The following is a 13,920-nucleotide window of genomic DNA, read 5'->3' as shown; positions in this document are numbered from 1 at the left end:
GACCATCTGGATGTCTATTTACAGAGTAATCAGTATGTTGGTTTACCAAATGCAAATTTAATGATTGCAAAGTGATTTGGTGGAGGGTGAGAGAAGAATATGAAAAATGCACCACCCCTCATGTGAATGCTCTGAAAACAGGAGCAGGGCATGCATCGTAATCCTGCAACAGCCAAGGAAGAACTGAAGAGTCAAAAAGGTTGGGAGGTGTGCAGAGGTGTCTGTCCTACCTCCAAAACTCTAGCCAAGACATTCAAGCTAAAAAAACCCAAAAAGCAGCAGTGGTCTGATAACTGCAATAGCATGTCATGCCCTTGCCTCTATAGGCTTTTCTTTGGATAGCACAGGGCTTGTCAACACAACAGCGTACAATTCACAAAAGAGCCACAATTTCATATATTTTCAACTCATTCATGAAAAGAATGCAAACTTTGACAAAACTGCTGAGAAGTTAGACTTACTGTTGCACGATGAGTCTCATTTTAAAATTTATTTTTTAACTGAGAAATCGATGAAATACAACACTGGAAAGGCAAATTGCTTAGATTCTGCTCTCCACTAGAGCAATGACTAGAGAATAAATCCACTGCAGGCGAGGCCACTAACATGTAGTCACACATTGCCCTGAAGGATGAGCATTCCAAGAGCCTATGGAGTCCAATGCTGTGAACAGGCAGTACAGAGACTGCAACGTCTGAGACCTGATGGGCCAAATAATGCACTATCTTAATTGCAGGTGAAAGATTTTAGCAAAACAACTCAATTCTGCATTTCTTATTCAACAAAGCTTCCCACAGAAGTCAGTGGGAACAACAGATAAATGTAGGGTACATACTAGATCTTGAATGTAATGAACTGAAAATTAAACATTCTGTTTGTTCTTGAAAAAAAAAACAAACAAAACAAAGCAAACAAAATCTCATAATTGTGAGTTCTGTGCATCCCAAAGCTAAAAACTCAATGACTGCTGCCATCATAATGCCAACTGCATCCTGCTATCAGAGGAGCTCAGCGTGGAAGAAAATACAATTCAGTCATGAAAACCCCCTCTTCTGAACACAATTTAGGCAGAGGGTAGTTAAACAAACAACTGAAGAGGAAATGAAGTGTAAATATGGACTCTGACCCCCTTCTAAACTACTGTCCCCAGTGAAATCAGCATCAGAGATGGACTATCCAACTGGAAGCCTGTTTGTAGTTATGAGTAAGATAAATGGGAGGCATTAAGCATCGCAGTCTCACACCAAATAGATTGAAGTGGATGCCGTACATAATAGCATTCTTATTGTCAATCAAAGGCTGTGTAGAATCATCCAAGAGCATGAGACATCCAACTTGGAAGATGTGATCCACAGCAATTCTTAAATTTAAACAAATTAAAAACGTAACTTTCTTTCAAATCTGATCCAAAATGGAAAGAGGAATTATAGTTTCATGGAGCACTGTCCTTCTTTAGTCTGCTTCCCTACACAATCAGAAGTTTATGATCTGTCATGGTAAGCCTCTTCATTTTCGACAGGTGATCTGGAAGCAAAACTGAACCTATCTATGCTGTCCAGACACTCCCAAGCATGAATATCCTACCACAAGATGAACATCTTTTACACCACAGGAATTCTTTCCTACAAACAAGGGTCCATTATTTTCCTCTATGATACCCATCTTAAAGAACCACTGAACCTGGTGGGAACTATTTACTTTATGTTGTAGCCAGGATTTCACTCAAGTAACAGTAATTCCAGTTTCTCATTTTCAAATCTTTACAGAATATATACAAATGTTACTTACTACTTAAACAACATCAGGTGCACTGACTGCTAGCAAAAATAAACCAGAGGCAAAAAAAGGTATGGAAAAGACTGCTTCTGGTGAGGATAATACACATGGAAGCACACTGTACTTCGCTGCACTCCTCAGAAACGTACCGAGTCAGGATGAATACTACTGGGCTCTGAATACAGTAAGTGACAAACTGAAAAAGAAGTTATAGAAAACCAAGAGCAGTGGTACCACCCAGTGACGCTTCCCCTAACTAGGCTGAACCAGCTCACTCATTGGAAAAATAATAGCATCTGGTGGAAGCATGAAGCAGATTCATCTGTTTCTTTGACTTTAAGACAAGAGCTTCCCAGACATCTCTTACCTGGTTGCCTACTTCTGTGAGGTCAAGAAGAAGAAGAAAACCTAAATTATACTCAACAAGAGAATGACAGTGCCTGACAGACAGATAAGCACTTCAGCACTCATTGGGACAGGAAGAATATGTAATTCTAAACTGTGCACACCCCCTGTAAATAATTCTGATCTTCTTAATTTGTAGGACTTGACAAAAAAATCATAGCAAAACTATAAAGTATATAAAAAAGAGCATTTGTGGGAAAGTTGGTGAATGAGCAGTGAGCGTAAGTAAAATGGTAAGTAACAGAACGTGACTAGAAAACAGTAAAACACCAAAGTGTAAGTTGAGTTCCAGTAAAGCTTGGAAAAGCCCAATTAGTAAAATAAATCTGTGTGATTTCACTTCAAATGAAAATTTCAGTAGCTTAAATGTATGTCCAACACAAATCGAAATCCAGACTTCTTTGCAAATATTGTTCTCTAGTAAAGAGGGACTATGCTATCAAATACAAGAGCGATGTCACAGAATAAAAACTTTACTTGGAACAGGACATAAAAATTCAGGAGTCTTCGGCTGACCTATTTCCATTCTCAAGAGGGGCAGAGGAATCTCTCACTCAGCTGGCCATTACCTACTTATCGTAGATACTCAGTCTAAGATGTAATTAATTTTATCTTTCTTGGAGGCTTACATCATATCTAAATCCTGGCTACTTACAGCAGAACTGCCGACACAGCACATGAATCAGGACTGTTTCAGTCATAACGTGCCTTCCAGCCCACCTCTCAAACACTCAATAGCATACTTGGCTTTTCTGTATTCACGAGGATATTAATGTGCAATAAAATTAAAATACTGCCTAGGCCAAGTTTTGCCTGTCACCAGCTCTTATCTGAAGAGAAATGTCAGGAAGAGACTGAAGGTCAAACAAGTCACCAGTGAGACTGAACGCATTACCACCCTGTCCTGGGCACCCAGGGTATCCCTGGGGCTGGGACAGCCGAACACCAGCACAGGGAAGCCCTCAGTTCCGAGGTTTCATTTTCTTCTCTGTTTTCATATGGCCCGTCACACAGACAGCCCCCAGGTTTGGCAGAGAAGTCTGTGAAAGGGAACGAATTTCTCCTGCCAGAGCTGAGTGATGATGGCTTTTACCCTGCACACACACAGCCCCACTCACTCAGCCCCACTCTGGAGCATCTACGGGAGATGCGTTCCATACACATGCATTTCACAGGAGTGTCACCAGACATAGGAGATATATTTAAACACACACACACATTTACCTGCTGCAGCAGAGGCTTGGACAGAGCCAGTTTCAGCTATGCTACTGTAAATCCAGTCCTACCCATAAGCCCATAGCAAAATCTTCCCTGCATTAATTTGAGGCAGGATCAGTCCTCAGAGAAGTTCATGAAGCTCCAGAAATACAATCTACATTTACAATACTACAATACTATTTACAAGCTACACAAATCACAAGAGCAAGAAGAACTCCTGACCTTGGGTCATGTGTAATGAGTTCAGTCATTGACACCAGAACTGATCAAGACACACCTATCTACAGTTTAAAAAGTGTAGATATACCAAAATACATGTTGAGCCACATTCATCCAAACAAAATAAAAATCTGATTACCAAGATTAACAAAAAATCCATGGTAACAAAAAATGGAATTTCTGATAATAGTACTGGTGTGGTAGTATCTCAGAAGGCTAGCCCTAGTACTGAGGAAAGGATGGTTCACTAGTGTGTGGTGCATCCAGGATAAGTTCTACTTTTCAGGATACCATCTATGCTACATCTGGTTCTCTTTCAGGATCACTGCTTCTTATGATTGGTCTTTCCCACTTACAGCTAGCAGCTACCATGCACTCTGCAGGTTTATATATGTCCTTGGAGCATGAAGCTGTCCAAGTATAAGTATTTATATTTTCCATCAATCAAATTATCTGCTCCTGTCATTTTTCAGTCTCCGTGTAGTTTGCAGATCCTCGCCTGTCTACATTTTAAGAAACCAGGCAAAGAATTAATAAGGTATAATAACTGCTTACATCCTCCTGAAATGACAAAAACTATTTGAGCTGCCTTCCATTCCTATTATGTTCCCTAGGAAAACATGGATTTCACCTTTCTCTGCAGAGCATGGACTTTGTATGACTTAGGAGGTGAGGACAGGAGGAAACACCCTCTCATAGCACAGCAGAAGGGTGTGCCTCTCATGGTGACTCCACAATTACTAGGCAAATGCTGTGGAACAGGTCAGGATGACAACATTCAAAAACCAGCTCTGTAACAGATAATTTATTCCAGGACAAGCAGTTGCAGCTGATGCTTGACAATGGGCTCACTGGCCCTCCTCCCAGGAAGATGGCCAGAGTTGGAAAATGTGGGCTAGAGAGGAAGAGGATAACCCCTTTGAGAGGAAATGAACGTACAAGTCACTCAATTTTTCCCTGGAAAAAGAGTTGAGACAACCTGAGTTTTGTTTTCCAGATCTGGCTGGATGCCACCTCCCTTTAAGCCATCCCTGCTGACAAGTAAGTGTAACTTAAACCCTCACACAAAGGTTGGCAGTAGTTTAAATAGGCCACACATAAATAAGATTATAGTTGAACAGAGGAGCCTGGCCAGCCTTCTGTGGTACTGACAGTGTCTATGAGTGGAGTAAGAGGGAAGGAGAAGGATTGTTGTGAAGCTCAGCTTGAAAGCGTGGCAGGAGCTTGGTAAAAGCAGCTGCCTTTGAGCCTCTCAGTTTATCAGAGTGCTGGATGCAATGGAACAGAAACCTTTTCCCCTCACTGCAAGCCAGGTTTCACAACTGCACATAAGGCAAATTTCCCCCCTTCAGAGAGAAGGGGGAAAAAAACAAGTTTACGTTCCAGATACAGCAAATATTTTCCCTTTGCCTGTTACTGACTATAACTCGGGGCCAAACCACAGATGCTCTCTACCCACCAGCCAATTTAACCTAACCAGAGAAGTATGAAGAGTTTTCAGGTTCTGAATCTTTGCCACAGAAGCAATAACGGGCTGTAGAAAGCCATGAAAACTCCGACATCCTACTGAACACCACATGCAGACTGTGCTGTCAGCCAGGGTTTCTTTATTTGTTTCTCTGTCTGCTTTTCTATTCCGTAGCTGGCTGCCTTGGTATGAAATGTTAGATTTATGAACATGAGCTTTTCACAGTTCTCCCTGCAGTGCTCTCTTGCAGGTTGCTTTTATGCATGTGGGACCAGATGCTCCTCTCTCCTTTAGGGGCCCAACCAGCAACCAGTGTCAATGCCTCCAATCACACCTGCTTCATGAGAAGGAGGACAGGTCACTGCAGCTCCCAGGAGAGACCCAACACAAGCCGAAGCAGTGGGCAGCTCCCAGAGCCTGGCACAGGCAACTGCTCTGGATGAGCAGGCTGAGATGTGAAGGGCTATGCTTTCCAGCTGTGCACCAAACAGCTCAAGTTCTTCAGTTACAAAGTAACTGTGATTTTCACAAGAAACTCAGCACTACTCAGCACTACTGTCATGATTGTTTCCAGGACTGGGAATTCAATTCAGTCTTTCCTGCAAACAGTCTTGCACCATGTAGCACAGTTTCCAGAAATCACAAAACATACAAAATCCTTTTCATCCCAAATACAGAGTGACACATACTCTGTGGCACAGCCCAATAAAAGGTAGGTTTCTGATCTCTGGCAAGTCATCTACAGAGACTTGTCTGCATGAGAAAAGGTCAACTAAAAAGAACCACTAGCATTACCCCAAGAATTTCTGACACTGCTAGGGGAAGAGGAGTTGTTTAAGTAAGTGCTTAAATTCCTAGTGATCCACAATATGGGTCAATACAAAGCCTCAAATTTAAAAAAAGTGTTTTTCAGATTTGCATGAAAATGTTCTGAGCTTTACCATCTGAGCAAAATAGAAACTGTTGTCCATCTAATTCTTTATGTGTTTTCATGTCAGTCTTTAGAAAGAAGTATTTCTTTAGTGTGAAAAAGGACCATGAACTGTAAAAACCAGGATCCAGAATTAAGAAGCATATCTGTGTGTGACCTGAGCCCAGGTAACAAAGTGTCTCACCCACATTAGTAAAACATTAACAGAGGTTATTGGTTGTCATAGTAAACCGAGAGGCTGCAATGAACGTAACTTCATTTACGGATGTTCAGAAAATTGACATCACGGCCACAGGAACATATAAATAACTAGCACACTGCATGTCTGAACGACTGCAGCAGCATCTCTGAAGGGAGCATTCTACAGGCTCAGCTCCTCTAAAGGCACAGCAGAAACTGGATTTTGTAAAGTATTCCAAGAAGCCACTTCTTACAAAACAGTTCTGAGAAGATCTGAATTTTTTTCTCTGCCTTCAATTGTGCTTACCATTTTTTTAAAGAAGCATGTGCACAGGAGGTTGTGCCAAGTGCTTGGGAGTCACTCTTATCCCTCTGTCCGTGCTATGTACCCTTGCTCACATTTTGTTGTTTTTCCCTGGAGGAAAAGTGATTGAAGACAGTAACAACATTACAGATGAGGTTTGGTGGTTTGGAGGGATCTTGGGATCCGGAGTACTGGTGAGTACGTTGATTCAGACATTTCCCCCCCACACCATGACTTTGCATTTCTGAATTTCTATAGTACCTCAGTGTAGGTTTCAACACCGTAAATTCTTCCTTGCTAAACAAGTAAGTTATAAATCATCCAACAGTTTTGCAATATGTAAGTTAATTTAGTTAAAAGAAAAAGACAAACTGATTTAGTTAAAAGAAAAAGACTATTACAGTTAAATGCAAATGTAACTTGAATTCATACCAATTCAAATTGTATTTCTGTTATTGGTAGATGATCTTTCCTGCCTTGGTATTTTTGGGCCTTAAGAATAATGATTGCTGTGGATGCTGTGGTAATGAGAGCTGTGGAAAGAGGTTTGCGGTAAGTGAGAGGAAACATAGCAAAAAAGTAAAATCTAAATTGTTACTGATATTATGTATCTTTTGCGCACAGTCACTGAGAGACTACACAGATGCTGTGCCACAGGTATCACAACTGTACTGCCTCTTGTTTTGCTGTCACAAGATAGTTATAGTTGCTATCACAATATAAATTACTTTCTGAGTGATCTAGAGTTTGTTTTGAAGTGTGCAACATGGTCCTAAGTTCTCTTTAGCCATTTTTTGTGTGCAGTTTTAAAAATCATTCTAACAGTTGGGCACTGCATTCCCAACTCACTGCAGATCCATTCAATGGGACAGGAGTATCTCATCAGCTTCATAGGAAATCTCAGGTGGTAAGAGACCTTGGTAGGTCACCTAAGCCAATCTCTTCCTTAAAGCTGAGTAATCCAGGAATTTATGTTCCTGTATTCCATGTATTCCTATTCACATGGAATTTATACCTTCCTTTCACACTATAAGTGAAGAGTTTCAAATGGGTACCTTCAGACACGGTAAAAAATTGTGAGCATTTAATTTAAGAATGAGATTAAAGAAAAAAAAAATTTCTACTAGGAAAGCCTGTCCTTTCAAAATAAATTCTTTGGCTCAAGTAGATCATAAGACTTTAAGGAACAGATTTTCATTAAAAAGAAATTTAAAAATTTAAAAAAAATATTAAAAAAGGAAAAAAAAACTAGGAAAATAATCATGACTGTGAGGTTAACAAGGAACCCTGCCTTTGATGCAGCCTTTAGGCAAACCCAACAAAACAGGCAGAACTTCAAGGGTGGGGAACAGAGCCACATATTTCTCTTCGCTACCATTTTCTGTTAGCAGTGAACATCTCTCAGTTCAGCTCTGAAGAGCACAGATAACTCGGTGCCAGGTGGGTGCCCATGGCCCTGCTCAGGCTGGCATGTTGCTGTATGAAAATGCTGTAATGAAAAGCCAGAAAAACAAACCCATCCTTTCCAACCCACCCCAACTGCACCACAAGAGCTAACGATCAGTACCTGCAAGGAGGTGAAGTATGCTAGTATGAAACCTGAAGGGGAGAGTCAGGAAAGATAAAATTACTTGGTCTAAATGTGACGAAGATTCCAAAGCCAATTTGTCAAGGGCACTGCAGATTTTTTTTTAACGTCTGACTGGTCCAAGGCTTCAGTCTTGCTTATAATCTCTCAAGAAGGACATTCAGTTCAGTGACAACAGCGAGGTCTGCCGGACAAACACTCTTGGAAGGGCAGGAGTGCCATCTGCTGTGTCCACACCTTTGCCTGCAGGCAAAGGGTGCTACTTGTTTTAAATCTGTTAAATGACAGTGCAGGTACGTGTTATACAATTATTGTGTAATCACAAACTAATATATTTTAGCAGTTCAGGAGTTGACTGTTTTGGCTGAATTTAGAAAATGTACATTCACATTAATAGGAGGATACCTTCCATTGTTTGAATGTGAACAAAAATAACATTGTTTTTCCCCTCATCAGATGTTTTCTTCTATAATATTTGCTGCTGTTGGAGTTCTCGGAGCTGGATACTGCTTTGTTATGTCATCAGTAGCTATAAACAAAGGCCCTAAATGCCAAACTGGAAAAGAATGGGCCTATCCTTTCCATGATGGGTAAGATAAATAAGTGTTTTGAGTTAGTGGTTTAACTTCCAAATCTGTTCTATAAAATGGGAAATTATACCATTTGTCTAAAACACAGAAGCTCTTAGAATAGATAAGGTTCAACAGATCTGACTAAGAATAGCAAGTACAATCAAAACAAGTGAGTTTCAAAGGAGCCACTAAGGAGTACACAACCTTCTAGGTTACTCATACCATGAGAAGCAATATATGGCAAAAATTCCACCTAGATGAAGAGTAATGAAATCCCATATTGAAATTTGCTGCTATTCAAATAATTAGGATCTGTATGTCATTTGATCTTGGTTATGGAATTTGGAAGTTGTCTGTTCCTCACACTGCAACTAAAACATGTCGTGTATTTATCACTTTTCAAGAGCTGCTATGAGAACATGAAACACTAGCAACCTCATGGCTGAAGTCAGCAAAGGTCCAACTGAAAACAGGGCACCACGTGTTACTGAGGGGTGGCAAGTACCATCAAAACAGGCAGACATGGGGTGCAGTAAATCCCTGCTCACCTGGGAATATTTAATACAGTCTTCCTCAGTCAAGAGTGACGTAGCAGTGTTTCTTGCATGACACACCACAAAACTACAGTTCAGGTTAAAAAAAATTTTAAAATGTATTTTACACTTCATTTGTTCATGGGTCAGTGAGGGCTGTAATACAATTGGTCTGCTGTAATTCTGGCAGTCTCTGCAAAAATATTCTCTGTTTCAAACATAATTTTGGTTACAGTCAAGTAATCACTTGACAAGAACACAGGAAATATATTAGCATTAAGAATATGCAGAGGAAATACACTAAGTGGTTAAGCAGTTCACAGCTAAATCAAAATGTGGTGGTAAAATAATGCAAAATATTTTACCTAATTGCTGTTCTTTAGATGAGGCATATAGAACAGCAAGGGCTGTTTTTTCCTGTGGCCAAAAGGTGACTGGTCTTGCAGCATCTGTTTTGTTATAAAAGCTGACATTATGAATCTTTTATGATATTGTCTTGGTAGTTCACATTGTTATTACAATGTAATACAGTTACTGAAGACAAATACTTAGTTGTAGAATGCAACATTGTTTCCTTGTTCCCAGCTGTATTTTGAGGTACTGGATAGAATGCCCCGGTCCAGCCCCAGCCCTTACACAGACACACAGATCTAATACTGCAATCCAGTAAAAAACTGGGGGTTCTGGCGAGGAGGTGATGGAGGAAGTGCCATACCGCCAAGGAGTCCCGGATCTGTCGTTGTGTGGGTGTATGACATACCACCAGATGTCAGCACCAACTCACTCCCCAGGGAACAACATCAGCAGCAAAATCGCCTTCAATAAAAGACATTGGCACAGATGAACATCCATTTGGCACACGCTTGGCTAAGATCTCTCCTTCCAAAGTACCAGAAACTGCTCAATTGAACACATACTCATCTATAATTGTTCCCATCTAATGCCTTGTCTTTTCAAAACTTCCTCCTCTGAATGGTAGAGGAACCAAGCAGAAAAGGAGCTTTGCTGGACCTTGTTCTCACCAACAGAGAGATAACCGTTTTCTTCCTTCCCCAGGGACTACCTCCATAACAACACATTGTGGGACACCTGTAAGTCACCTGAAAACATTGTCCCATGGCACCTGAGTCTCTTCTCCTTGCTGCTGGTCATGAGTGGGATCCAGATAGTGCTCTGTGGCATCCAGGTGGTAAACGGACTGTTTGGAACAATCTGTGGAGACTGTCAATGTTGTGGATGCTGTGGGGTGAGCGACTGATGGCTTTCTTTTGTTATTTTGTGCACTGATAATAGTTATAGATACACCTGACTAGCTGGCAGTCTGAAACACTAAACTAGGCTTTCACTCAACACCATTGTCTTTCTTTCTAAGGTACAGCTGAAACCCTACAGTGCCTCCAGGTGTTGAAAATATGATCTCAGTCCATATTTGTGATGGTTTTCTGACAGCTTTCCATAGCCACTGGGAAACAGTAAACACCTTTGAAAGTCACAGGAATAGTAACCACTAAATTGCCTCCATGGTTTTATTCTTCCAGGGAAATGGAACTGTCTAAAGAATATGAATACTGCAGACAACCCTCCATGCCGTGGGAGGATCTCTTTTGCAACAGCTCCATAAAGCAGCCCTCAGATGCATCACCTCTGGCTATGAATAGGAGAATGAAGGGCACTTCCCTCCACAAACATTATGAAGCCTTGACTTCCTTTCTAGCTTTCCTGAAGGTCCTCATCACGGAATAAAAATGAAATTAAACTCCCACATTCATAATTAATTTTGTAAAACAGCTTCCATTTAAAAAGAGGGTATTCACAGGCAAACTATTTTCTCTCCTGAAGCACCTTTCCAGCTGGGGGTCACCAAATGCAGCTGGTGCACACTCCGTTGTAATGCAGTTGTGTCTATTTTCTTTTGAGGTTTATCAGATGGAAATATCACAAGTCTAACTTTTTTAGTACATACACATTATGTGGAAAAGTGAGTACTTCTCTCTGCCAGACCTACCAGCATTAAAATGCTCCCTTTAAAGACAGTCTGTTACAAGAGATCCATAAATCTCACAGTGAGGTCTCTTTTCTGGACCGTGTCTGACAGATGGGTGCATGCAGCAGCACTGTTATACAGGTAACTGTAGGGTCAAAGTAACAGAGAATAGAGTGCTGTGGATCCCTAGTCTGATGTGGTACAAGTCTTCTTGGACACCATGATACCCTGCTTCACACCAGGAATTCAATGAGAAAGGCCAATTCACAGACATTTCTCAGCATGAAGGGATCTTGGCTTCATCCATAACCAATTCTCCTCCAGTCACTCTCACCACAGGAAATGTAACTACACAGCACAGCTGTGGAAGATAAAACTGAAAACAAAAACTATAACAGTACAGGAGCATGGTAGAAATACTTTCCCAGCCTTCAGTTCTTTGTCCTCCAGGGGCTTCTGGAGACACAGGCATGCTGACCTAGCTATTCCAACAGCAAAGTTCATTATAACACTGCTAACTGTGCTGAAAGTAGGAAAGACTTCGTTAACATATAATCATGCAGTCCCTGCTATAAAGCTGCTCTCTTCCCTGTGGGCTTATGGAAAAGTTTCAGACAAAACAAAAAATTTTCACCCTTTCAGCATAACTGATGTCTTTTCACAACCCAGGATTCATGTTGTGCTCCTACAGCTTTCAAGAATCTGAACATTGGACCTGTGGCTTTAACACAGATTACAGTTTCTGTTTAGTTGAGCTGAGTAGCTTGTAACTCCTCTTCATAAAGCTTTGAATCTATTCATAAGTGCAAATGCTATTTACTCATCTTTTTGCAGAAGTTCAATTTAGCTATGCTTGGCAGAGTACTATGAAAATGATAGGAAAGGCAAAAGAGAGCTGAAAGGCAAAAATACGTTTTAGAAAGAACTGGTCTTTACCATGTCAAAAGAAAAAACTATTTCCCAAAGAAATCAAGGAGGAAATAAGAGGGATTAGAGAAATTAGAGGGGTTCAAATTAACTGATATGCTTTGTAAGCAATTCCTAAATCAGATTTTCACAAACGAGCTTGCCAGTCTGGTTGTCTCAAGGTTTCTAGTTCATCAGTGTATTTACCGCATCTCTTCCCTAACATTTTCCTCCTGAAATAATAATTCTGTGGCCTGTGCTTTCAGAAATGTATTTCATGTACTCTCTATCTAGAATAGAGATATGAAAAATTTAAAAGTACTCAGAAGCACTAAAAGCTGGCGGACAAAATGCAAAAATGTTAAATATCTAAACGTTGGTATAAAGAGTTACACTAATAAAAGCAAAGCAGCCTCACTGTGCAAGATGACAAACACATTATAAAAAAAACCTCTCCAGAAACAGCTGTCTCTCCCACCTGTTCTACTGCCCTGCTAGGGAATTTGAGAGTACCCTTTACATCACCACCCACTGATGCAACCATCTTACATCTATTCTTTCATCTGCGGTTAGCAGCTGTCCTGCATCTCAGTTCACATTTGTCTTGGTTTATTTATATGGAGCCTTTGGAAACATGGACTGTTTCTCATCAGCATTCAACAAAGGGATGGGTAACTGCATAGTGTACAATTTTGATATATTAATAAACAGAATACATAAATCTTTGTGGAAGACATGGGACAAGAAATAACAGGCAGGAAGCTACGAGGCCTAAAATCAAAACTTCAGGTGCCTTTTGAGCTTCTAAAATGCCCAACTACACAGTCACTTTCTGACACGACCTAAAATATAGCAGGCACAGAGACAAAGCCCACAAGTTTCATCTTGTGATCTGGACAGTGTATGAACCTTGGGCTGCACTGAACACTTGTAAATTAACTGGAACCACCAGCTCAGCTGATATAGCATTTTAAAGAGCCAAAAATGTTACTAAATCTGCTCAGTTATAGTTAACATCTGAGGCTGTCCTCTAGCATTTAATTTCAAGTGAATCGTGCTTATCTTCAGTGTCAGCTCTGCAGTAACTGAAGACTGCACTCTGTATTTTACCTGAGCCAAGCATCTATTAGGATCAAGGAGATCATAGACTGCTGTAACAGAGAAAAATGTAGTGGGCCAGTGGTACTCCAGAGAGATGTCACAGGTAAGGAAAGCACCATGCTGGACATGGACAGAAAGATCATGGCAAGAGAGAAACCACAAACAGGGAGAATTGAACATGTCAAGACCTCAACACTCCTGACCAACTTGAACACCACACACAGATTTAGTGTGAGAAATGTCAACATATATACACTTAGACAAATCTAGAAATCCTAGTACCCTAGAGGCCAATATCAGAGACATACACGTTATCTGAAGCTTCATTAATCACCCATAAAAACTGTCTGCTCAGTGACTGGCTGATGAGGATGCTGAGAGCGCAGAAATTTTGTCATTGTGTGGCATTGTTTCAGACAAGAGTTCACATAAAAAGAAACACATAGGTTATTTAACAACTCAGATTACAATATGCTAAGTGTGTGCATGTGATTTTGAATCCAACCATTTCAACTTCAGCCTGACAAAACTGGTGCCCCTGCACAGATGAACTATATACAGTTGTAGATCTTTATTGTCTCCAGTAAACAGACTGCAACGAGACGATGCATTAACCACAGTGCACTCTCGCCTGTTAGGAAATGGTTAATTTTAACTGGCAAGTCTACAAAAAGTTTCTAAGATTAGTAAGTGACATACACAAAGATAAAAGACATTTGCTCAGCCAAAAGCAAT

At 40.6% G+C, this 13,920-nt stretch overlaps 2 protein-coding genes across 2 annotated transcripts in view; one reads left to right on the top strand and one right to left on the bottom strand.

Annotated features, from left to right (window-relative positions):
• Positions 1 to 13,920, bottom strand: part of TM4SF1 (transmembrane 4 L six family member 1) — a 37,446-nt gene that overhangs the window by 21,724 nt on the left and 1,802 nt on the right. The window lies entirely within an intron of this gene.
• On the top strand, positions 6,240 to 10,956 carry TM4SF4 (transmembrane 4 L six family member 4). Its single transcript, XM_071752948.1, has 5 exons — positions 6,240 to 6,695; positions 6,964 to 7,053; positions 8,546 to 8,679; positions 10,251 to 10,440; positions 10,733 to 10,956. Exons 1-5 carry the CDS (start codon positions 6,522 to 6,524, stop codon positions 10,748 to 10,750), a joined length of 606 nt encoding a protein of 201 aa, XP_071609049.1. The 5' UTR covers positions 6,240 to 6,521; the 3' UTR covers positions 10,751 to 10,956.

The sequence above is a fragment of the Heliangelus exortis genome, chromosome 9, assembly GCF_036169615.1.
Source record: "Heliangelus exortis chromosome 9, bHelExo1.hap1, whole genome shotgun sequence".
Taxonomy (NCBI): domain Eukaryota; kingdom Metazoa; phylum Chordata; class Aves; order Apodiformes; family Trochilidae; genus Heliangelus; species Heliangelus exortis.
The sequence above is the reverse complement of the archived record's forward strand: the minus strand, read 5'-3'. Positions and strand labels throughout refer to the sequence as shown.